The sequence below is a fragment of the Colobus angolensis genome, unplaced genomic scaffold, assembly GCF_000951035.1.
Source record: "Colobus angolensis palliatus isolate OR3802 unplaced genomic scaffold, Cang.pa_1.0 Scaffold8, whole genome shotgun sequence".
Classification (NCBI taxonomy): Eukaryota; Metazoa; Chordata; class Mammalia; order Primates; family Cercopithecidae; genus Colobus; species Colobus angolensis.
In genome coordinates, this window is record NW_012121820.1 from 17,943,900 (window position 1) to 17,970,053 (window position 26,154).

General features: G+C 46.3%; 1 protein-coding gene across 4 annotated transcripts in view; it reads right to left on the reverse strand.

Annotated features, from left to right (window-relative positions):
- Positions 1 to 26,154, reverse strand: part of CNBD2 (cyclic nucleotide binding domain containing 2) — an 89,405-nt gene that overhangs the window by 35,224 nt on the left and 28,027 nt on the right. For all 4 annotated transcript variants that reach the window (XM_011929123.1, XM_011929126.1, XM_011929125.1 and 1 more), the window contains 6 exons: positions 25,602 to 25,655; positions 21,008 to 21,171; positions 14,634 to 14,790; positions 13,987 to 14,138; positions 11,252 to 11,390; positions 3,061 to 3,175 (listed from right to left, as the gene is read on the reverse strand). In XM_011929123.1, the coding sequence (XP_011784513.1) occupies positions 3,061 to 3,175; positions 11,252 to 11,390; positions 13,987 to 14,138; positions 14,634 to 14,790; positions 21,008 to 21,171; positions 25,602 to 25,655 (781 nt within the window). The remainder of the gene's footprint in view (positions 1 to 3,060; positions 3,176 to 11,251; positions 11,391 to 13,986; positions 14,139 to 14,633; positions 14,791 to 21,007; positions 21,172 to 25,601; positions 25,656 to 26,154) is intronic.

Consider the following 26,154-nt stretch of genomic DNA (forward strand, 5'->3'; position numbering starts at 1 on the left):
GGAGGCTGAGGCAGGAGAATGGTGTAAACCCGGGAGGCGGAGCTTGCAGTGAGCTGAGATCCGGCCACTGCACTCCAGCCTGGGCGACAGAGCCAGACTCCGTCTCAAAAAAAAAAAACAAAAACAAAAAAAACAAACAAAAAACAAACAAACATCTGCCATCTGCCTATGCAGCCAGGTAGTGTTCTAAGAGTTTTTATATATTAATTTGCTCAATGTCATTACAATCCTATGAGGTAGGGACCATTATTTACATTTTACAGACTGAGGGCACTGATGCACGTGGACATAGAGTCTCTTGCCCAGTATCACATCACTAATAAGAGAAGGACCCTGTATTCAAGCAGAAGCAGTGGACTCTGAGCCTATGCTCCCAACCATGACACTACCCAAGGTAGATATGAAGAAACCGGGCCCAGAGACTTTGAGTACTCACCAAAGTTACCCAGCTAATAAGTGGGACTCAAACTGAGCTCTGTTCAGCTCCAACGTCTCCTTTTTCCACCCTTCTCCTCTGCCTCCCTGTGTTGGCCTCAGTTCTAATCTCAGGAGGACTGGCTGTATCTATAAGGCAGACCTTGGGGAGAAGGGCCCAGGATACATAGATTACAATCTCAAGGGATGTGGGGAGAAGCATGCCAGTACTGAGCATGAGGTAAGAGATAAGACACCTGAGCCACTGCAAATATCTGTTGAGGGCTGGGGTTCTTGACCCAAGTGGGTGACACAGAAAGATCTGCAGAGGATGGAAGGGGAAAAAAATTAAAATGCCATCACAGAGCTGTGAATGGAAACAATACTACCCTAGAATCAGGAAGCCTGGTTATCACCCTGGCCAGTTCTAGAAGCTGTTACTTGACAGTGTCTATGTCCAACAACAGGAAATGGAGAATGAAGGCTGGAGATGTTTATGAAGACAAAAAAGTCTGGGCTCTGGAAGAAGTTGTGCCTGGGTTAGAATCCCAACTCTAGAGTCCCACATTGCTACTTACTTGCCCTATGAGCCAGTTTCTTCATGTGTCAAATGGTACAATCATACCTTCTTAAAGAGTTATTAGGCCAGGTGTGGTGGCTCATGCCTGTAATCCCAACACTTTGGGAGGTCGAGGCAGTCAGATCACTTAAGGTCAGGAGTTCGAGTCCAGCCTGGCCAACATAGTGAAACTCCATCTCTACTAAAAATACAAAAATTGGCTGGGTGTGGTGGTGTGTGCCTGTAATCCCAGCTGCTCAGGAAGCTGAGGCAGGAGAATTGCCTGAATCTGGGAGGCAGAGGTTGCAGTGAGCTGAGACTGCACCACTGCACTCTAGCCTGGGCAACAGAGTGAGACTTTGTCTCAGGGAAAAAAAAAAACAAAAATAAAAAACAGAAAGAGAGCTATTATGAGAGTTATGCAATATGTATAAACAGTCAAGCCCAATACAATACACACACAATTAGAATTCAATAAATGATCACTGTTATTCATACTAGTTACTAGATACATGAATGTGGATAAGGCTGTGGAGAGTGCACACACATTCACAGCCTGGGATGTATCCATACCACACACAGCAGCTGAAATATGTTCATCCATTAACCCTGTAATTTGCTTCTGAGCACCTACTAGATGCCAGGCGTGATATGAGGTCCTGGGAATACAAAGCCCTCATAGAGCTTACATTCTAGCAAGGGAAACAGATGTTTAATAAGCATTTCAGACTCAGTTGTATGATTTCAGTGGGGTTATATAACATGGAAGAGTACTTGAATGGTACTTGAAGGGTACTTGAATGGTATTTGAAGGTTACTTGAATGGGATATAGCAGAGGATGGAAGATCTGGTCCAGCATGAGAAATCAGGAAGACTTCTTCAAGAAAGAATGTGTAGTCTGAGATCTCAAAGACAGAAGCGCTCCCTCTCCATGTGATGCCCTTTGCTGCCCCGGGTCTCTGAAGAGTCCCCACCAGCAAGAAGTCCTTCACCAGATGCAGCCCCTCGACCTCAGACTCCCTAGCCTCCAGAACTATAAGAGATAAATTTATTTTCTTTATAAGTTACCCAGTCTCAGATATTCAGCTATAGAAATAGAAAATTGACTAAGATACCATATGACCCAGAAATTCCACTCCTAGGCATATAGGTAATACCCAAGAGAACTGAAAAATATGTTCACACAAAAACTTGTATACAAATGTTCATAGCGACATTATTCAAAACAGCCAAAAAGTGAAAACAATCCAAATGTTCACCAACTGATAAGTGGACCAAAAAAAATGTGGTATATGCATACATTAGAATATTATTCAGCCAGGCCAGGCGCGGTGGCTCAAGCCTGTAATCCCAGCACTTTGGGAGGCCGAGATGGGCGGATCATGAGGTCAGGAGATCGAGACCATCCTGGCTAACATGGTGAAACCCCGTCTCTACTAAAAAAATACAAAAAACTAGCCGGGCGAGGTGGCAGGCGCCTGTACTCCCAGCTACTTGGGAGGCTGAGGCAGGAGAATGGCGTAAACCCAGGAGGCGGAGCTTGCAGTGAGCTGAGATCCGGCCACTGCACTCCAGCCTGGGCGACAGAGCGAGACTCCGTCTTAAAAAAAAAAAAAAAAAATATTATTCAGCCATAAAACAGAATGAAGAAATGATATCTGCTACGACATAAATGGACCTTGAAAACATGGTGCTCAGTGAAGGAAGTCAGACACAAAAAGCCACATAACGAATGATGCTATTTATATGAAAAGTCCATCATAGGCAAATCCAGAGACAGAATAAGTAAATTTTAAAAAGCAGAAGAGAGCTGGGTGAAAAAACAGGTGGGGAATATGTGAGGCAAGGAGTTGATGGTCATGTGGGAGAACCTGAAAAGCAAAAGGGAAAAGGCTCAAAAAAAAAAAAGGGCTGGAAAGGAGGGCAGGGCCTTGCAGACCAGGTTTCCACCACTGGTAGAAGAAGGGTGCAGATGAGATACGCTGTCAGGCTGGCTGGCTCTAGATTTCTAAGGTTCTATGGGCTGGGAACTGGAAACAGGACGGGCCCAGGCGCTCCCTGCTGTAAGACGGGCCAGGCAGCTTACCCCTCAGGTGGGTCTTCAGAGGCCTGTCATCTATCAGCTCCAGGTGCTGCCAGATCCATCTGTGGTAGGAAGGGGAGGCCCCAAGGTCCAACAGCCGCAGGACTTCACAGCTGCCCTGAACACAGCAAGAGACACAGCAAAAGGGTTAACTCCTAAGGCTCCAGGCAGGCCAGGCTTTGAAGAAAATCTCTCTGAATTGCATCTTTTCCCATTTTATTTGCTTAATGCAAGTGGTTTCAGGATTTTTGTTTGTTTGTTTTTGTTTTTGTTTTGAGATGGAGTCTCACTTTGTCACCCAAGCTGGAATACAATGGGGCAACCTCGGCCCACTGCAACCTCTGCCTCCTGAGTTCAAGCGATTCTCCTGCCTCAGCCTCCTGAGTAGCTGGGATTATAGACATGTGCCACCACGCCTGGCTAATTTTTGTATTTTTAGTAGATATAGGGTTTCACCATGTTGGCCAGGCTGGTCTCGAACTCCTGACCTTAAGCGATCCACCTGCCTCGACCTCCCAAAGTGCTGGGATTACAGGTGTGAGCCACCACGCCCAGTCTAGTTCCTTCCTTCCTTCCTTCCTTTTTCTTTCTTTCTTTTTAATGAAAATGTTATTTACGCACCATAAGAAGTTCAAGTAACTGAAGAAGCATAAGAACTAAATATAAGCCAGGCACAGTGGCTCACGGCCTGTAATCCCAGCACTTTGGGAGGCTGAAGTGGGAATATCACTTGAGCCCAGGAGTTCAAGACCAGCCTGGCCAACATGGCAAAAACACAAAATTATTTTGTCTCTACTAAAAATACAAAAATTAATCTGGTGCGGTGGCTCACACCTGTAATCCTAGCACTTTGGGAGGCTGAGGCAGGCAGATCACCTGAGGTCGGGAGGTCGAGACCAGCCTGACCAACATGGAAAAACCCTGTCTCTACTAAAACCACAAAATTGCTGGGTGTGGTGGATCATGCCTGTAATCCCAGCACTTTGGGAGGCCGAGGCGGGCAGATCACCTGAGGTAGGGAGTTCGAGACCAGCCTGACCAACATGGAGAAAACCCCTCCCTACTAAACACACAAAATTAGCTGGGTGCGGTGGTGCATGCCTATAATCCCAGCTACTAGGGAGGATGAGGCAGGAGAATCGCTTGAACCCAGGAGGCGGAGGTTGCAGTGAGCCAAGATCGCACCATTGCACTGCAGCCTGGGCAATAAGAGCGAAACTCTGTCTCAAAAAAAAAAAAAAAATTAGCTGAATTAGCTGGGCATGGTGGTGCATGCCTGTAGTCCCAGTTACAGGAGTTCTCTGTACTATTCTTATAATTTTTCTATGAATTTAAAATTATTCCAAAATTAAAAGTTTAAAAATATTCAAACCAGACAGAAAAACATAGAGATAAAAACTACATTAACCCTGACACCCAGAAATAACTAGTAGTAACATATTAGTGAATATTATTTCAAACTTTTCTCTATGAACATATAAGATGTATATCTACAATTTTTTTTTCTTTTTTTTTTTTTTTGAGGTGGAGTCTCGCTCCGTCCCCCAGACCGGAGTGCAGTGGCTGGATCTCAGCTCACTGCAAGCTCCGCCTCCCTGGTTTGCGCCATTCTCCTGCCTCAGCCTCCTGAGTAGCTGGGACTACAGGCGCCCGCTACCGCGCCCGGCTAGTTTTTGGAATTTTTAGTAGAGACGGGGTTTCACCATGTTAGCCAGGATGGTCTCGATCTCCTGACCTCGTGATCCGCCCGTCTCGGCCTCCCAAAGTGCTGGGATTACAGGCTTGAGCCACCGCGCCTGGCCTACAATTTTTCATCAATGAATTCATTTACGTAAAACTGACTCTTGTAACTTTTTTAGAAACTCAATAATATATCAAAGACCTCTTTCATGCCAAACAATATGGTTCTACAGTATCATGTTTAATGGTTACATATTATTCTATGCACACCATAGTTTATAAAACTAAAAATAACAAATATTCAGTTGAGCAAAAGAAGTCAGACACAAAGAATACACACTGTATTATTCCATTTATACGAAGTTCAAAAACATGCAAAAGTAACCTGTGGTGACATAAGTCGTAACAGTGCTAAGCTTTGTGGGGGGATTTTCTCTAGGAAGGTGCACAAGAGAGCCTTGTGGAGTAGTAGAAATGTTTTTTATCTTGATTTGGGTAATGATCACACATGTGTATACATACATAAAAATTTATGAAGCTGTAAAGTTTAGATTTGAAATCTTTACTGCATACTTTTTGTTTTTATTTTTATTTTATTTATTTATTTATTTATTTTTTTTTTGAGACGGAGTCTCGCTCTGCCGCCCAGGCTGGAGTGCAGTGGCCAGATCTCAGCTCACTGCAAGCTCCGCCTCCCGGGTTTACGCCATTCTCCCGTCTCAGCCTCCCGGGTAGCTGGGACTACAGGCGCCCGCCAGCCACCTCGCCCGGCTAGTTTTTTGTATTTTTAGTAGAGACGGGGTTTCACCGTGTTAGCCAGGATGGTCTCGATCTCCTGACCTCGTGATCCACCCGTCTCGGCCTCCCAAAGTGCTGGGATTACAGGCTTGAGCCACCGCGCCCGTCCTGTTTGTTTTTTTAGATACAGGGGAACTGCAGGTGCCAGAGAAACAACATGTACCCGGTTTCCTCAAGTATTTAGTGGGTCTTTAATTGCATCTATGGAGAGAACAGTTTCACTATGTGTCCCCCAATGATAAACTGTTAGAAATGCATTGATAGTGGGCATTAAGTTTTTGATGCCATCAGGAAATCTTCTCTAGCTTTCTGAGGTCCCAAGGGTGTCCAGCCACCCGCAGCTGATTTCGCCCTCTAGTGGCAATGTGAGTAAACTACAGGAGTCGGGACAGCTTGGTCTCTCAGAGATGAACACTCAAAACGCTGGCCAGGCAGGAAAAAAAAGAGAAAAGAGCAGTCCTTTAGAGGGGGCTGGTGCTTTTCATTTCCAGCTAGGGTTGGGGGGCGGGGGAGGGGGTGCTGTACCAAAATATGGCTTGGTGTTGCCTGATCCTCTGAATTCTCAAAAGCCAGAAATCAGAATTTTTATGTAAAATCTTCACATTGATGATTAAATCAGATTTTAATAAAACACTGTAAGGAACAAACCAGACTCATCTTCTGGCCAAGAGCTCCCGACCTTGCTGTCCTTTAATGACTTCCACATTATTTTTCTCAGAATGAAGTCTCAGCACCCCTGCATTAGAATCTCCTACAGCACTTACTCAAATGCGGATTCCAGAGTTAATGAATCAATCTCTGGGGTGAGACAGCAATCTGCCTTTTTAAAAAGCACCCTACATGTTTGTATGCTTACAAAAATTTGAGAATTCCTCCCTTAGGAAGCACCCTACATGTTCGTATGCTTACCAAAATTTAAAAATTCCTCCCTTAGGTCAGGGCTTCTCCTACAACAGTGTGCCTTGGAATCATCTCAAAGCCCTGTTAAAATACAGATCACTGAGCCCTTCCTCTAGAGTTTTGGATTGAGTAACTCTTGGGTGGGCCTGAGAATTTGCATTTTGAAATGAGTTCCCCGCCAGGCGCAGTGGCTCACGCCTGTAATCCCAGCACTTTGGGAGGCCGAGGCAGGCGGAATACCTGAGGTCAGGAGTTTGAGACCAGCCTGGCCAACATGGTGAAATCCCGTCTCTCCTAAAAATACAAAAATTAGCCAGGCGTGGTGGCAGGCACCTGTAATCCCAGCTACTCAGGAGGCTGACACAGGAGAATCACTTGAACCCAGGAGGTGGAGGTTGCAGTGAGGCGGGATCGTGCCATTACACTCCAGCCTGGATGACAAGAGTGAAACTCTGTCTCAAAAGAAGAAGAAGAAGAAATTAGTTCCCAAGTGCTGCTGGTCCAGCCACTGCACTTTGAGAACCACTGGACTGTGGGAAGAATGCTTACTGAGTAAGCATGTGCTAAACTGATTTTCATCCTTACCAGACTTTATAGGGTGAGTGGTTCCATTTAACAGATGAAGCAATGGAGGCAAAACACATGAAGAACCACCCCCCGCTTTCTGCCAGTCAGAATGTAATCATTATGCTGATTAAAGAAAATATTGTAAAGGATTTCTATCCCTCACCACACATCCCCTCATCTTTCCTGGCTATATAGTATCAAAGAGCTTAGAGCTAAATTTGGAGAGATATGGCAGAGGTGATCACCTCAAAATTTTAGCACAGAGGAAGCAAATATCAAGCAGGAGAAGGAACTGCCAATTGACATCCGGCAATAAATCTTTTGCTACTTATATTAACTAGACTTGATTCTGTTCTCTGGGACTGAGCCAAGAATAACAACACACACACCACTCCCCTAGTGGTACTGGTAAGTTTAACAACCGGCTTTCCTGAAAAACACATGCATGTATATAAACCTTACTGTCATAAAGAATGTGTTATACACAATTTATAAACAATAAAATATACCATACAAGAAAATAATAAAATATCCCACACAAGAAATTCCATACAGCCAATCAGCTCTCACAGAATTCTTTTGTGGGTTTTGGCTGAACTCTTGTATCCATGGCCAGTTTATAGTTGCAACTCAACCATGATTGGACAAATGAAGTTGCATCCCAATCCATTCTCTTCCCAATAAATTCAGTGTTATTAAATCTGACTTGTGATATACTGTTCTATATCTCACCCTCACATAAATTATATTTATTAAACTGAAATTTTTTTTTAGCTTTAGCACTATGTATGTCAGAATTTCACTTGTTCAATGGTATAACTTCTATGATGAATGAGATAATAGCTTTTTTAAAATTAATTAATTTTTTTTTTTGAGACACAGTTTCACTCTGTCACCCAGGCTGGAGTGCAGTGGTGTGATCTCAGCTCACTGCGACCTCCACCTCCCAGGTTCAAGTGATTCTCCTGCCTCAGCCTCCCGAGTAGCTGGGACTACAGGTGCACACAACCACGCCTGGCTAATTTTTGTATTTTTAGTAGAGATGAGGTTTTACCATGTTGGCCAGGCTGGTCTCAAACCCCCGGTCTCAAGTGATCCACCCGCCTTGGCCTCCCAAAGTGCTGAGATTACAAGCGTGAGCCACCACACCCAGCCAGATAATAGCTTTTATTTGTTTTTATTTATTTTATGTTTTTGAGATGGAGTCTCACTCTGTTGCCCAGGCTGGAGTGCAATGGTGAGATCTCAGTTCACTGCAACCCCATCTCCTAGGTTCAACCAATTCTCCTGCCTCAGCCTCCTAAGTAGCTGGGATTAGGCATACGCCCCCACGTCCAGCTAATTTTTATATTTTTAGTAGACATAAGGTTTCACCATGTTGGCCAGGTTAGACTCGAACTCCTGACCTCAAGTGATCCACCCTCCTCAGCCTCCCAAAGTGCTAGGATTACAGATGTGAGCCACAGCACCTGGAGAGATGATAGCTTTTAAATATTGTTAGACGACTTCATTCTCTTCGCAGTGTAGCAGCTATAGACCCAGGCCACTTTTAAATTTAATCTGCATTATAAGCATTTTCTTTTATCACTTTCCTAAGGCAATCAGCAAAGCCCTAAACCAAGACCTGACTTAGGGTGTTTGCTGATTCCATTGTATAAATTATCCAACCATGGCTGATTGTAAGCTACCAACATGAGGTCACTGAATGTGGAGTTGGGAAGAGATGCTCACAACTGCATAGTATTTCTACCATAGAGACACAATAGACATAACCTGAAGAGAAAAACTAGTAAAAATGCTGTAACATCAGTAGGAAATGATGAGTTTTCAGTATGTATTACTCTTGTTTTCCTTCTTTCCTTCTCTCTCTTGCTTGCTCGCGCCCTCCTTCCTTCCCCCTCTCTTCTCCTCCCCTTCCCTCTTCTCTCTCTCTCGTCTGTCTTTTTCTTAGAGATAGGGTCTTGCTATGGTGCCCAGGCTGGATTCAAACTCCTGGGCTCAAATGATCTTCCTGCATGAGTCACCTGAGTTGCTGAGACTATGGGCACCAGCCACCATGCCCAGCTCCTAATTTTCCATATAACTTATTTAATTGTAGGTTTATAGCATCTAATTTTTAATAATTATTAGGTTTAGCAAAATTCCTGAAAATTTAACAATGAGCTCTCACAGGCAGGTACAAGCCAGTGCCAGCACACAACGAATCTTGCTTCCTCCTTTTGTCTAATGGTTAAATATGTCAGGGCTCATCTCCCACTTCACCTCCTCCAGGAAGCCCTTCTTAAAGCCTCCAGCCTTTAGAGAGTTCCTTCTCCTGAATTCTTGTAACTTGCAGAGTTTGCACCAATCACTTGGTACTCAGCATTGACACTTTTCTTTGTCTATGTGTGGAATCTGGTGGAGGAGATCTATAGAGAAAACCCGTCTTTTTCATCTTTGTATCCCTCCAGAGCCTGGACCAATGTGTCATGACCTTGGCAAAAACTCAACAAATGCCTGTGATGTCTTAACCTGTAAGAAACAGACAGAAAGGTCAGCCCAAATTCTAAATCCAAGTTCTTGAAAAGAGCTTTGGAGTCAGAGAGACTTGGGTTGAACCCTGCCTGTGCACCTCATCAGCTGTGTGACCTTGGATAACCACTTCACCATACTGTGCCTCAGTTTCCTCCTCTGTAAAATGGGAATAATAACAATACCAACCCCCTTCAGGCTATAGAGACTAAAATGAGATGAAGCATGTGAAACACAGAACCTAGCATACAGTAAGCACTTGAGAAATGGGAGATTTTCTTTTCATCATCAACCAGCAGAGAAGGTGGCAAAGGACATAAAGCAATTTGCAAAAGATAAAATGTAGATCATAAACAAACATGATAAATCTCACTAGTAGTCAGAAAAAACATCAAATCCTCAGTATGGCAGCAATTACAACCTAATAAACTAGAAAACTTCTGAAAAAATAGCGTGCAAGGCTGGCAGAGCTGTGGTAGTACCAACAAAAATGTACATTCTGGACACTAGATAATGTGGGTCTCTCCTTTTGGAATATGATTTGTTGCAGGAGCCATAAAAATTATGATGCTGAGAGTTGAGTCCAGTCTCTCTCTCTGGCTGCAAGACTCCACTGCAGTGGTCCCTGTACCTATGGCTATGGCCCCTTTGAATCAAGTCTGCCTTACAAAACAAAATTATGATACCAAGAAATTCCACTTTTGAAACTCTACTCTGAGATGATGGGCTTATGGATGATTTCTTCCGTTTTTCCAGAAAGTTTCCTAATGTGATCATATCACTTTTACAATTTAAAGATAATTTAAGGTGGGGTTTGGTGGCTAACGTCTGTAATCCCAGCACTTTGGGAGGCTGAGGCAGGTGGATCACTTGAGGCCATGAGCTTGAAACCAGCCTGGCCAGTATGACGAAATCCCATCTCTACTAAAACTACAAAAAAAATTAGCCAGGCATGGTGGCACATACCTGTAGTCCCAGCTACTCAGGAGGCTGAGGCAAGAAAATTACTTGAACCCGGGAGGCAGAGGTTGCAGTGAGTCAAGATTGCGTCACTGCACTCCAGTTTGGGCCACAGAGTGAGCAAGACTCTGTCTCAAAAATAAATAAATAGGCTGGGCCTGGTGGCTCATGCCTGTAATCCCAGCATTTTGGGAGGCCGAGGTGGACAGATCACCTGAGGTCAGGAGTTCAAGACCAGCCTGGCCAACATAGTGAAACCCCATCTCTACTAAAAATACAAAAATTAGCCAGGCGTGGTGGCGGACACCTGTAATCTCAGCTACTCGGGAGGGTGAGGCAGAAGAACTGCTGAAACCCAGGAGGCAGAGGTTTCAGTGAGCCAAGATTGTGCCATTGCACTCCAGCCCGGGCTGACAACAGCGAGACTGTCTCCAAACAAACAAACAAATAAACAATTTTAAAAGTGATCTGGCATCACTAAGATTCAACAGCCAAATGCATAATTTAAATATGCATCTATATGTAAATAAGCATGCTTAGGAGCTCAAGGCCGGAGAATCCCTGGGTCCTCTTTCTAACACAATAGCCGTATATCTTAATGTCTCCAGCCACGCTCTGAGAGAGGCAGGCCTCTTACAGCTGGGACATGGAAACTCTGAAAAGGAAGTAAATTGCACAGGTTTCTGAAAGGGGCTCAAACTGACCATCAGGCCACAGGACATGATCTTAGGCATGCTCCTCAGAGGTTCACCCTCATCCCAACCCCCAGACTTTTCACCTTGCTGATAAACATGATGAAGGATGACTCTCCAAAGTCTTTTGAGATCAGCTGCCCATACGAGAACCTCTCTATCTTCGACATGTTTACAAGCTGCCAGAGCTTCTCATCAGACCATGATGCAAACAGATCCATCTTCCTGTGGGAAGAGCCTGTTAGAATTCATCACCCCCATCACACAAGGTGCCCAGACATTAGCAATCTGCAGAGGGCACATGTTCTTCTCCTGTGGAAGATGCCTGGGTGGAAGATTTCACTGCTACCTGCCCAATCACCTGGCCTTGCCTATAGTTACTCTCCTACTTGCTATCACCTTGGCTCCCTCCACCTTTTCCCAAGGTCCTCCCTTCCAGTCAAGCTCCCCTCTTTGCTGCTGCTCAGATGCCCCTGGGTGATCCAGCCTCTGTGCTTTTCTCACCTCTGCTCCTCCTTCCAAGAACCTTCTCCTCCTCCAGCCCTGCCATCCCTCCCCACCGTGGCTCATGAAGCTAGTCCCCACTCCAGCTCACAGCTGTTCTGTCCCCCAGCTCAGCAGTTCTGGCCCTACCTTTGCTTTGGGCAGTTCATCCAAACCCCATGTCCCCCTGGCCTGTTGGCTTCAAATACTCAGCTCTGGGCCTGGGGAGTGGGACATGTCTGGACTCCCCTCTTTCTGCCTGTTGCTTCCTGTGGGTGAACCCACCCTGCAGTGACTGCCCCTTCTCCTGACCTTGACCACCACCTTCACAGGCTTGCCCGCCTTCATATGCGGCTCCAAGGGCTGCCAACAATCATCTCAGAGTTTCTCGCCTCCAACAGGTTAAGGGCTTGGAACTTAACTGACTCAGGTGGACTGAGTTCATTGAATCAGGTTAACTCAAGGTGACTCAGGCCTCAATGTGTGCACTGAGTTAAGGTCAGGGCACCAGAGGTGACCGTGCTCAGTGCCATGTCAGGGACGAAGGTCTGGAGACACCAGCAGAAAAGTAGGGCCGCCATAGAAGAAGTACCAACCATGCGCCAAGCCCTGGGCCATACACTTCCCACAACCATCCCATTCCATCCTCACCATGACCTTGGGAGAAGGGTCTCCTTATCCCCATTCTACAGAGCAGGAGGACCTACCCAGGGTCACATCACTGACACCCTAAGAGCTGAGATTGGAGTCAGACCTATTTTTCCACAGTATGAAAAAAAGAAAAAAGAAAAAAAAGGACAGGTCCTCCCTTTAGGACTAAATCCCCCCTTTTGCAATGGAGGAAGCTACCTCCCTCAGCCCAGCCACAGGAACCAGACCCCTCCGCCATCACACTTCTGTGTAGCTGCGCAGCCCTACAACCTGAATTTTCAGGGCCAGTGCAGATCCTTCATTGGATTTTTACTCCTTTTACATAAAGGCAAATAACTGAAGAGCAATTAAATGAGATTTCACTTGTATATCCTTATGTGGCCTTTCATGTACGTAAGTATTCAAAAACCAAAAATCTTTTGCCATGTGTGAGTTCTGCTTTTAGGTTAAATATGACACCCAGTTATGGTGCTTACTTTCTGACTCACATGTGGTTGTAATTATTTATATCCTGTTATTCACCTTACTCAATATTTATTTGTTGAGCACCTGCATGTGTCTGGCAGTGTGACAACATAAGGATTACAGTAGTGACAAAGACATATCTGGTCCCCATCACCATATTGCTTACTGAGGGGGCATATAAACTGTAAAGAAATTACTATGCAATCAAGAATTATAGCTTGGGCCAGGCGCGGTGGCTTACGCCTGTAATACCAGCACTTTGGGAAGCCAAGGCAGGCAGATCACTTGAGGACAGGAGTTCAACACCACCCTGGCCAACAGAGTGAAACCCTATCTCTACTAAAAATACAAAAAAATTAGCTGGGAGTGATGGCTCATGCCTGTAATTCCAGCTACGTGGGAGGCTGAGGCAGGAGAATTGCTTGAACCCAGGAGGTGGAGGTTGCAGTGAGATGAGATCATGCCACTGCACTCCAGCCTGGGCAACAGAGCGAGACCCTGTCTCAAAAAACAAAAAAAAGAATTATAGTTTGGGCTGAGCACAGGGGCTCATGTCTGTAATTCCAGCACTTTAGGAGGCCAAAGTGGCAGGATCACTTGAGACCAGGAGTTCAAGACCAGCCTGGGGCAACATAACAAGACTCCATCTTTACAAATAATAGAACAATTAGTTGGATGTGGCAGCACACCTATAGTCCTAGCTACTAGGACTGTGCTCTGTCATCCAGGCTGTAGTGCAATCGTGTGTGATCACAACTCACCACAGCCTCTAACTCCTGGGCCCAAGTGATCCTCCCACCTCAGCCTCCCAAGTAGCTGAAACTATAGGTATGTGCCACCACACCCAGCCAATTTTTTTAATTTTGTATTTTGTAGGGACAGGGTTTCACTATGTTGCCCAGGCTGGTCTTGAACTCCTGGGCTCAACGATCCTCCCACCTTGGCCTCCCAAAGTGCTCGGATTAGAGGAGCGAGCCACTGTGCCCAGTCCCATGTTAGCTATTCTTACTATTACTATCAATAGGGAAGGGATATTTGAGCTAAGACCTGAAGGTATAGTAGGAGTTTGCAGAGAGAGAAGGTGGGTAGGAGGTGGGACTTCAGAGCATCCCAGACAGAGAGAACAGCAAAGAGTATGTTTCCCACCAGGCCTAGGACACACAAAGTCAGGCAGCTAATAAACACACAAGGGGAAAAAAATGTTGAATGAAGGCAGAGTCACCTAAAAAATTCAAACCGATATTGAGCATCCTTCTGAACTTCCTGGTCCAGTTTATTAGCAAAGAAGTCCTCCCGGTCAACAACCAGGAACTCTGTTTCTTCCATACAGACGATGGTGGACCTCCTCAATGAAGCATGCAGAATGTCCATTTCCTGTTGGGTGGACAGTGCAAGGGCAAGTGTGAGGCCACCTCCACTTCCTGTCCTCAGCCTTACACACATCTTCCCTGCCTCCAGCTTCTCCCTGAGTTCTCTCCTCACCAGACTGCGTGTTCCCCGGCCCCCTCTATTCTCCTGCACATTCTCCCACTGTGGCCCACTCCTCTTCTTCTTAATCTGCTGCTTTTGGAAAAAGAGGCAACAGGCCTGAACAGGCCAGAGGGGAAGAAGCTGGAGAGTCCTCGCTGTGGAGTCACTGCATCTCTAAAGGGCTGAATCAGGAACATACTTCTTAAACATCACAGATGAAGAGGCTGATCTTGGTCCAACTCAATTAGCATTTGACAGGTAACGGCACTGGGGCCCACACGGGACAGTGACTTGTACAGAGTACTAGGCAGGACTGGACCTGGCTGAGAGGTTCTAGGAGAAGTCCTGTCACCTCCACGCACTCCACCCCAGGAAACTGGGTCCTTCCCCTAGGCTTACCCCAAAACAGCTACCCTTGTGCAGCAATTTCAGGTGGGGATCTAGGAAGGCACTGCTGCCATCCTCGTCGTTGGTTATTGCAACTGTGCCCAGGTAGATGAAATAAAAGCTGTTGCCCTTCTGCCCCTTCTTGATGATCACACGCCTGCGACCAAACCTGGGAAAAGACCATTGCTAGTTGATTGGGTAGTGACACGGGGGCAGGTCCATGCTGCGAGGAGCTCTGGACTGGTTGTGCTCTTTGCTCTAGGATATAAGAGCACAGACGGACCAGAAGGGCCCTCAGGACAGCCCAGCCCTGCCAGTCAAGCTGGAGCCTTTCACTAACACCTATCCCATTGCCTGCCTCAGCTGGACTGAAGCTTCCTGAGAGCAGAGCCTTTGCCACTCTGGGTCACTGCTGCCTGTGCTTGGGCACAGTGAATGCTCACTGAATGTAGTGGAATAAATGAGTGAACACATGCTGAAAGCAATGAATGGGTTAGTAGAGTCGCTAAATGATTAGGAGGACTGGCTTTAACGTTAGCCCAGGATCCAAATCCTGGTTCTGCTCTTAGCTGTGTGACACTGAGCAATGGATATCCCCTCTCTGATCCTTGGTTTCTCTTGTCTGTAAAATACAGATGAGTATGCCCAGAATGAGACACAGATAATGGTCTTATCATAATTACCAGCAGCCCACTACCTAACTGGGCACCCTTAGGGTAGAGGTGACCAGTCCCAGAGCAAACAAGGAGTTCTTAAACTCAGAAGGAACTTTCCGTATTTCGTATGCAAGTCCAAATCTCAATTCTTTCAATATTTATTCATTTCCTTCATTCATTCAGTAAGTTAAATATCAGTGGTGTCTATTAGGCACCATGAGGCCAGGTGTGGTGGCACATGCCTATAATCCCAGCACTTTGGGAGGCCAAGGTGGGAGGACTGTTTGAGCCTAGGAGTTTGAGATAGGGACAGGGTCTCACTATGTTGCCTAGGCTGGTCTTTCACTCCTGGGCTCAAGGATCCTCCTACCTTGGCCTCCCAAAGTATTGGGATTACAGGAGTAAGCCACTGTGCCCAGTCCCGTGTTAGCTATTCTTACTATTACTATCAATAAGGAAGGGATATTTGAGCTGAGACCTGAAGTTGCCACATCCAGCTAATTGTTCTATTATTTGTAGAGACAGAGTCTTGTTATGTTGCCCAGGCTGGTCTCGAACTCCTGGCTGGGCAACAAGGTGAAACCCCATCTCTACAGAAAACACAAAGATTAGCCAAGCGTGGGGGTGCACACCTATAGTTCCAGCTGCCTGGAAGGCTGAGGTGGGAAGATCACCTGAGCCTGGGAGTTTAAGGCTATGGTGAGCCATGATCACACCACTGCACTCTGGCCTGGGTGACTCTGTCTCAAAAAAAAAAAAAAAAAATTGGCACAATGAACAACATAGACTTTGTTTTCAAAATTATGGTCACATACAGGATGCAAACGAGGTTTAAAAATGCTTTAAGAGATTTCAGTGCAGGCTAATTGAGGAGCACAGAGAAGGGGCCTTAGGAAGGTCAGACAAGGTTCTAGTATGGTGCTTGAAGTGAGTCACCCAGGGGGACAAAGAGATGGAAGAAGGTCCCAGGCACAGGGACCACCATGACCAAAGGTGCACAGGTGGCCGGAAGCACAGCACATTCAAGGGATAACATGTACTTCATAGATAATGTGCACTTCACGGGAAAGGAAAATGGGAGAAGGCAAGGTCAGGGGAGTGGTGGGAGAGAAATTCAACTGGTCCCACCATAAATGGCCTCCAAAGCTCAGCTAAGTTTGAATTTTACCCAGAAGACAATGGGTAAAAAAAAGTCTGCCCTTTAGTCTCTGTCAGGACTGATGAGCAGCCGTTGTGGAAGTGCCCCTATGGCAGGGCCATTGCCCCCAGCTCTGAGCTCATGGCCCTGCCCTCAGCAGTTCTGCTCTTCCTCCTCCCACTCCACACTGCCACCTTCTGTTCCTTCCTGACTCACTGGCTTGACCAGCAGCAGGGGAACCAACACCCTGCTCAGGGCAGATGATACCCACTTTGTTCCATCAGTTTGTCCATGTTGCTCCCCTGCCTGCAATGGCCTTCCCTCTCTTCTCCACTATTCAGATCCTTTCAGGAACTCAGGTCCTACTTCCTCCAGGAAGCCTTCCCTGACCCAGCCCCCAGCAGCATCTCCTCTTCTGACCTCTCAGAGAGTACTCACTGGCCTCGTGATCCTGTGGCAAACTCCTGAGGGCAGGGATCAGAGGACAGACAGAGGACCACACCAGGCTGGAGTCACTACTGCCCAGGCTCCACTGTGGCTATGGGCTTCATGAGCTACAAACCAGTATGAGCCCGGAATCTTTATCAATGTAGGAAAGAGGCAGGCCAGGCACGGTGGTACACGTCTGTAATCCCAGCATTGTGGGAGGCTGATGTGAAAGAATCACTTGAGCTCAGGAGTTCAAGACCAGCCTGAGCAACATAGTGAGCCTTTGTCTCTACAAAAAAATACAAAGGCCGGGCGCGGTGGCTCACGCCCGTAATCCCAGCACTTTGGGAGGCCGAGGCGGGCAGATCACGAGGTCAGGAGATCGAGACCATCCTGGCGAACACGGTGAAACCCCGTCTCTACTAAAACAAACAAACAAACAAAAAACAAAAAAATTAGCTGGGCATGGTGGGGGGCCCCTGTAGTCCCAGCTTCTTGGGAGGCTGAGGCAGGAGAATGGTGTGAACCCGGGAGGCGACGGAGCTTGCAGTGAGCGGAGATCGTGCCACGGCACTCCAGCCTGGGCGACAGAGCGAGAATCCGTCTCAAAAAAAAAAAAAAACAAACAAAAAAAGAAAATACAAAATAAAATTAGCCAGGAATGGTGACATCTACCTCTTGTCCCAGCTACAAAGGAGGCTGAGGTGGAAGGCTCACACAAGCCTAGGAGGTAGAGGCTTCAGTGAGCTGTGATCATGCCACTGCACTCCAGCCTGGTTGACAGGACGAGACCCATCTCCAAAAATAATAATAATAAAAAGAAAAAAGAAAGAGGAGATGGCCCAGGTGATAACGACTAGCTAGGAGACGGCAGGAATATTCAGCTGGGAAATGGGATTTTGAAGATGAGGAAGCACAGGCACTGTTCACTGAAGTAAAGATGACTATAGCTATAGCCAGAGAGACCCTCAGAGACCATCAAGCTCAACCAACATTTTTGGGAAGGGGAAAGGGGGACCCAAGGAACCCACAGCTTGCTGAAGGTCACAGTAAGCCACAATAAAGTCAGAGTTAGAACCCGAATCTCCAAAAGCAGACATCTGTTGCTTTTTCTGTCAAGCATCTGATCATATTTTTCCACCAATCACACCCTGATTCTCCTTTGGGGAAACTACCCTTTCTCAACACTCAATCAGAGCATCACTGACCTCAGTGGTAATTCAAGCAAAGCCAAGCTGGTTCAGAAAGAATTCATCCCAAGCTCTGATGTGAGTGACTGAAAAGAGCTTTTCTTTCTTTCCATCAGATTAAACTAAAGAGATGAGTTTGGAGCTGAGACTGCAGCAGCCATCTCACCAGTATGAGGGGAGAGTCTGGCGGAGAATGACACTTATATGAACAACATCCCTGAATTCCTGCCAGCCTGAAGCTGGAGAACTATCCCAGGACTTACCAGATACATGAGCCACGAACACGTTCCCTTGAGCTGGGCTTTCAGATACTGGCAACTAGAAGAATCCTGTCTAAGCTGCTAATTCCCAGTCCCAGAAATAAACCACAACTAGCAGAGGTCTTTCACAATAACACCTCAATTGATCTTCCCCCAAATCTTATTATTATCCTTAATAAAATCCATAAAATCCATATTATTATCCTTATTTCACTGATGAGGATACTGAAGCTCAGAAAGGTTAAGTGGCTTGCCTGAGGTCACACGGGGCATATGAGGCATTAAATTCCAGAGCTTCAGCTGGACAGTGGCTCACACCTATTAATCCCAGCACTTTGGGAGGCTGAGAGAGGAGGATAGCTTGAACTCAAGAGTTTGAGGCCAACCTGAGCAATATAGCAAGAACTCATCTCCACTAAAAACAAATTTAAGGCTGGGCACAGTGGCTCACACCTGTAATCCCAGCACTTTGGAGGCCAAGGCACGCGGATCACGAAGTCAGGAGATCGAGGCCATCCTGGCTAACATTGTGAAACCCCATCTCTACTAAAAAATACAAAAATTAGCCAGATGTGGTGGCGGGCGCCTATAGTCACAGCTACTCGGGAGGCTGAGACAGGAGAATGGCGTGAACCTGGGGGGCAGAGCTTGCAGTGAGCTGAGATCGCACCACTGCACTCCAGCCTGGGCGACAGAGCGAGACTCTGTCTCAAAAAAAAAAACAAAAACCACACATTTAAAAGAAATAACTGGGTGTGGTGTGCCTGTAGTCCCAGCTACTCTGGAGGCTAAGGCAGGAGGCTTGCGCCTGGGAGGTCCAGGCTGCAGTGAGCTTTGATCGCGCCCCTGCACTCCAGCCTGGGCAACAGAGCGAGACCCTCTGTCGACAACAAAAATTCCAGAGCTTCCAGTGCCACAGTTCTTTTCCTTTCCATGACACCACTCTGCCTGGCATAGAATCTTACTTTATAGACAGTGGTGACACACTCTTCTTGACTGGGTTAGAACAAAGCAAATGGTCCTCTCTGCCTCATCTACACTTCCACCTGCCAAAGCTACCTGTTCAAACACAACTTTTGGGAAACTCTTGACCAAGCCAGCTGAAGGGTAATAATCTCCCCCTGGAGCATCTGCACTGATCACAAAGGGTCTCAATCTGCAGTTAGGTGTCACAGCAAAGCCACAATCAGGCCAGAGCTTACTCCTTAGACTATGACTTCCATGGAGGAAAATATTAGGGTACAAACCTATGGTCAATTTAAATCCTAGATTTCCTTTTTTCTTTTCTTTTTCTTTTTGAGGCAGAGTCTTGCTCTGTTGCCCAGGCTGCAATCACAGCTCGCTGCAGCCTCAATCTCCCAGGCTCAAGTAATCCAGCCTCAGCTTCCCAAGTAGCTGGGATTACAGATGCATGCCACCACCACCATGCCCACCTAGTTTTTTTTAAAATATTTTTTGTGTAGTGATGGGGTCTCACCATGTTGCCAAGGCTCGTCAAATTCCTGGGCTCAAGGGATCCTCCTGCTTTGGCCTCTCTAAGTGCTGGGATTATAGGAATGAGCCACTGTGCCCAGCCATATCTTGTATTTTCAAGACAAGCCTTACCCAAATATTCTGCTAGGTTGACCCTCTTGAAGCCACTGAGATGGCCTGGAAATGGCAATATTTTCACATGTACCTCTTAGACTTTTCTAGTACAGGGCACTTCTTGTATTATGGACCCTTAGACAATCTGGTAAAGTATTCACAGAATGTCTTCCTTTGTTTTGTTTTGTTTTTTGGAGACGGGGTCTCACTCTGTCACCCAGGCTGGAGTATAGTGGCACAATCTCGGCTCACTGCAACCTCTGCTCCCAGGTTCAAGCGATTATCCTGCCTCAGTCTCCCGAGTAGCTGGGACTACAGGTGCCCACCACCACACCCAGCTAATCTAAATAATGTTTTAAGTGTATAAAATAAAATCCAACATAATTACAGTTAACAAATTTTTGTAAACCAAATTTGTGATAAAGCAATATATTTGTATCTTTATTAGGACATTGAATAACAAGATCTAGCAGCAGATCTAATAACTACCATTATTTTGAAGATGTGATGAACATAAATTTTTTGAGAAATCTGCAACAACTCGAATATGATGTGCAAATATCTGTGATTTCTTTCAGTGAAAAAGTCACAGGGACGGCTAATATGATAGTGGTTTGTTGCCTATATTCATGATTGAAGGAAATAATAAATTTCATCTAGAGGTTAATGAAAATAGAGACATTTCTCATTCAGGTTCACAGACCCCGTGCTAGTGCCTATCTAGATATGGTACAATCAACTGTGATCCATTCTGACTTTTAGAGCCTAGATTCCAGTTTCAGCGCTGCTTCTTGTGGTCTGGGTGACCTAGGAGGAGCCATTTTCCCCCACAGAACCTCAGTTTCCTCATCTGAAAAATGAGGGAATTGGACCAGATCCTCTCTGAGGTTCCTACTAGATCCTTTCCAGATTTAATGGCCCTTTACTTCTCTAAGAGTCTCAATAAGTGAGTGAGATAAAGGGTGCTACAACTATAGCAGTGGGTGCTAAAGTGAATGGACAGAAGACTTCATTCACGGCTAACACTATACAGAGGGGTGGGCAGGACCTGTCACACCTTCTCGGCCAGGCTCTTTTGCTCAGTTCAGCCTCAGCTTGGTAGCCAAGGGCTGTGCCCCTCACTGACCGTTCAAAGCGCATGACTTTGGCCAGGAGCAGCTGAAGGGGCTCCGCGTAGTTCCGATAGCTATCCAGAACCTGCAAGATGTTGCAGACGGCCTGGATCTCATCCTCTGTTCTCCAGGAAGGCTTCTTCTGCATGATCTGAATGGCCTTTGGAGGAAAGTGACCCTGGGGAGAGAGGACTAGAGTGATACAGGGGACCCAGCAGTTTTGCCCATGGGCCAGCGGGCAACACCCCATAGTCCTGCTCGTACACTTTCCCGTTCCCTGTACCACAGTGGCTGATATGTGACGAGTGCTTACTGTGTGTCAGGCACTGGGATAAACATTTTACATGCCCATCTCACTGCATCCCCGCCAGCCCAATAACTGTTATTCCATTTGACAGATGAAGAAACTCAGGCAGGATTAGGAATAGATCTGACACATATCAATGCTGACATCCCCCGACTTGTGCTATTCGTTGACCTTCCCAGGCAATACAGGCTTCCCTGGGCTCCAGTGGTCCTGCAGAGTTTGCTCAGCACACACACAGAGCAGTCAGGGGAGAACTTCGCCTGTGTCTCATCCCAGACCTCAGCGTGCTGTAGGAGACTAATGAGCAAAGAGAACCTTCCAGAGACTATTAGCTAAACCTTTTCTTCTCCAGTGAACCAGGCCTCGTGGACCAGCACGTTCACCTACCACTCCCACCTGCTGAGGAAGTGGCACTGTGAGTTGTGAAAACCCCTCAATGGCTTCTCTCCAACCTCATCTCCTACCTCTTCTCTTTGTTCTCTACTCTGGAATTTTCTACTTGTCCCTGGCACATGCTAAGCTTGGCTCTGTCTTGAGGTATCTGCCTGGGCTGTTTTTTCCGCCTGGAATATTTGCTCCCTGGGTTTTCTCGTGGACGTGGCTGACTCATCATTCTGGTCTCAGCTCAGATGCTGCCATACCCTCAGTGAGTCCCCACTGGGTCAACTTAGCTAAAAGAGTAGCCCCTTCTTCAGTAGGCTCTTGCTATAGAGTGAACATCCCCTCCAAAACTTGTGTCGAAATATAATTGCCATTCTGACATTATTAAGAAGTGGATGCTGGGCACAGTAGCTCATGCCTATAATCCCAGCACTTGGGAGGCCAAGGCAGGGGGATCACTTGAGGCCAGGAGTTTGAGACCAGCCTAGGCAACATAGCAAGACCTTGTTTCTAAAAAAAAATTGTAAAAGTGGGACCTTTAAGAGGTAGTTAGTTGACGAGGGCTCTGCCTTAATGAACGGATTAATGTAATTACCACGAAAGTGGGTAACTTACTAGTTAAGTTTCATCATAACTCCTAATTAGCTCCTCAATGGGAGGAGGAGCTAATACACAACCTAGTATTCCTCACAACCACACACAGATCTAGGCCTACCTTAGGAGCCAAAAAATGTCTGGGATGGGGAAAAGGGAATACACTTCAAATAGGGCCTAGGAGACTTGGCCCCTGTCTGCTTCTCAAACACCATTTCTCACCATTTTCCTTTCACTCACTGCAGGCCAGCCATACCCCTACTGTGTTCCTCCAGCAGACAGGAAGGATCAAGAAAGAATGACTGACCATAATCCCACTACCCAAAATTAACATCTGGTATACTAACTTCCTCTTTGTTTCTTAGGTATAAGCAAAATTTTTGGAAATAACACATATTTTCCATTAGAAATCAGAACAACACAGATAGTTAAAATCCTCTTAAATATATACACCACCCCAATACAGATCTGCTCCCCACCATCTGAGTTTATCACTTTTATGTAGTCATATATATGCACCCACAGAATACATAAGACTATTTTGTATTTTAAAATTTACTGCTGGGCATAGTGGCTCATGCCCGTAATCCCAGTGCTTTGGGAGGCTAAGGCAGGAGGATCACTTGAGTCCAGGAGTTCGAAACCAGCCTGGGCAACATGGCAAGACCCTCATCTCTACAAAAAATTTAAAAATTAGCTGGGCATTGGGCCGGGCACAGTGGCTCACGCCTGTAATCCCAGGACTTTGGGAGGCCGAGGCGGGCAGATCAAGAGGTCAGGAGATCAAGACCACCCTGGCTAACACGGTGAAGCCCCATCTCTACTAAAAATACAAAACATTAGCCAGTCGTGGTGGCGGGCACCTTTAGTCCCACCTACTCGGGAGGCTGAGGCAGGAGAATGGTGTGAACCCGGAAGGCGGAGCTTGTAGTGAGCCCAGATCACTCCACTGCACTCCAGCCTGGGCAACAGAGCAAGACTCTGTCTCAAAAAAAAAAAAAAAAAATTAGCCAGGCATAGTGGCACACACCTGTAGTCCTAGCTACTGAGGGGCACTAAAATGGGAGGACCGCTTGAGCCCAGGGAGGTTGAGGTTGCAGTGAGCTGTGATTGCATCACCTCACTTCAGCCTGGATGACAGAGTGAGACTCTGTCTCAAAAACTAAAAATAAAAAATTTACATAAATGTCAGACTGTAGACATCACTTGGGCAACTTGCTTTCTTCAGTGTTTTTCTAAACAATGTTTTAAAAATGTATCCATTGTTTCCACTGTCTGACAGTTGCTGCAATAATTGAGTCTATGATTCTAAGCCTCTCTAATACTAAGGGTTCAGCATTATTAGAGGCTCAACATGGACTATACTGAGGCTTAGTTTTCCATCAGAATCCAAATGCTGTGCTGAGGGGCAGGTTATATAACTATGTATGTTTGTGTACTATATATTATATATAATTTTTACTTACATATAATTCACATGCCCTGTAAGTCACCATTTAAAGTGTACAATTCAGTGTTAAATGTATTCACAGAGTTGTACAACAATCACCACACTATTTTGGAAGCTTTTCATCACCCCAGAGAAACCCCATACTCATTAGCATCACTCAAAGGGCTGGGCTCATTGTTTTATGGGGGTGGGGTGGGGGCAGGGGGACAGGGTCTCACTCTGTCACCCAGACTGCAATGCAGTGGCACAGTCATAGCTCACTGCAACCTCCATTTCCCAGGCTCAAGCAATCCTCCCGCCTCAGCCTCCCAAAATTCTGGGATTACAGGTGTAAGCCACCATGCCCAGCTGATTATTTTTATTTTTTAATTTTTAGTAGAGACAGGGTCTCACTATGTTGCTCAGATTGGTCTAAAACTCCTGAGCTCAGGTAATCTTCCTGCCTAGGCCTCCCAAAGTGCTGGGATTACAAGTGTGAGCCAGCACATCTGGCCAAAGGGCTGGTTTTTACATTGAGTCTCCAGCTGGGTTCAGGAGAGCACACCTGTAATGTCAGCTACTCAGAAGGGTGAGATGGGAGGATAAATTGGCTCTCTACTCTTCTCTGTGTTGGAACCAGAGTCAGGCATGATTTAACTGAGCGCCACCTATAGGCCTTGCCCATAAGAAAGAATTTTCCCTTTGTGCCTCTTCCCTCCCTCTACTGCAGTGCACAGACTTGCCCTCATATCTAGGGTTCTGTGGCTCTCACATAGGCCCCTAGTTTCTCCTGCCTGAAGCACAGAGCCTGATTAACCTTTCAGTGCCCAGTGTCACACACTAGCCAGCCTGAAGAGCTGAAGAGTCACAGAGCTTGGATGACTTAACTGAGTATGCTTCATACACAAGGGTGCATGAAAAAATAAGGCTGTGCCCAGGAGAGGCAGGCAATAGAAGCCATACCTGGGCTCCAAGAAGAGAAAGAGGTGGGGCAGGAGATGGGCACAGGTGGCCCTGATACCCATTATAAAGTTCTGTTCTTTCCCCTTTCCCTGAGGAAAAAAAACAACATGGCTCCTCCAAGCCAGGGTCAAGTCAGGTCTGCACTGGTGAGAATTTCAGATCTTCCCTATAAATAGGTAGACTCTTTTAAATTTTAAATTGGATTTTAATATTTAATACCCAGGATATCGTGGAGAGAAGCCAAGAAGATAAAAATGATGAGATTGAAATTCAGGGAACAAGTCACACAGTCCAAAGCTCCCACAGATATAAAAGCATTCCCTCATCAAAATGAGAGGACTCTTTTTTAGAGAGGGGGCCTCGCTCTCTCACCCAGACTGGAATGCAGTGATATGACCATAGCTCACTATAGTCTTGAACTCCTGGCCTCAAGTGATCCTCCCACATCAGCCTTCCAAATGTCAACAGGTGCGCTGCACCCGAATAAGACTCTTGAAGAGTATCTGACACCCAGGTGTGAGAGGTGTGCCCAGCATCTCTCAGAGAATTCAGGGCAGAACCAGAATTCACACAGGTCAGCCCTTTCCCACCACCCGAATTCTTCCTCTCTCTGGGACTCTCACATCCTCTGCTTTTTCTTTCCCTGCTGTTTTCCCATGGGTCCAAGCCCAGGGACTCTCTCCCATTGGTTCTGCTCAACTATGCAGTGACAGCTGGTTCCTAGATGCTCAGTCTTAGAGCTCCAGGGCTGGAAAGAATCACTGAGATCAGCCACTTTATTAATGAGGAAACGAAGTGACCAACTCAGGGTAACAAGCTGAGTTGGTGGCAGAGACTAGACTGAAATCAGCTCTGCTGATGCCCAGTCAGGGTTTCTTCCAAGCCAGGGTAAAGAAAGAAAATTCCCCCACAGCAAGGTTCGATCTATGCATACCTCCTCTGCAACAAAGTCCATGGTATCAAATGTGACTCGGCTTTGCATCTTTTTCTGAAAGAAAGAAGGCAGGGAGAAGAGGGAGAATCAGCAAGACTGCCCCTAGAACTTTGCATCTAGAGCCCTCCTGTATACCTGGACCACCATGGTGGGCAGGAAGCCATGGGAAACCTCCTTGCAGCTGGCCCTTTCAGGCCTGCCTCTGCTCGAAAGCCCCAACTCAGCACTAGGCTTGGGTTCAGCATTTACAATATATGGTGAAGGCAGAGAAATATGGGGGTGGAGAGAAGGAAAGAAGGATAAGGAGGAAATAGGAAAGGAGAGAGAAAAGAAAGGGAAAAAAGCAGCAAACAAACAAGTATAGAGGAGAAAGAAAAGGAAGGATAAAAAGAAAGGAACAGGCTGGGCACAGTGGCTCATGCCTGTAATCCCAAAACTTTGGGAGGCCAAGGCAGGCAGATCACGAGGTCAGGAGATCGAGACCATCCTGGCTAGCACAGTGAAACCCCACCTATACTAAAAATACAAAAAATTATCCAGGCGTGGTGGTGGG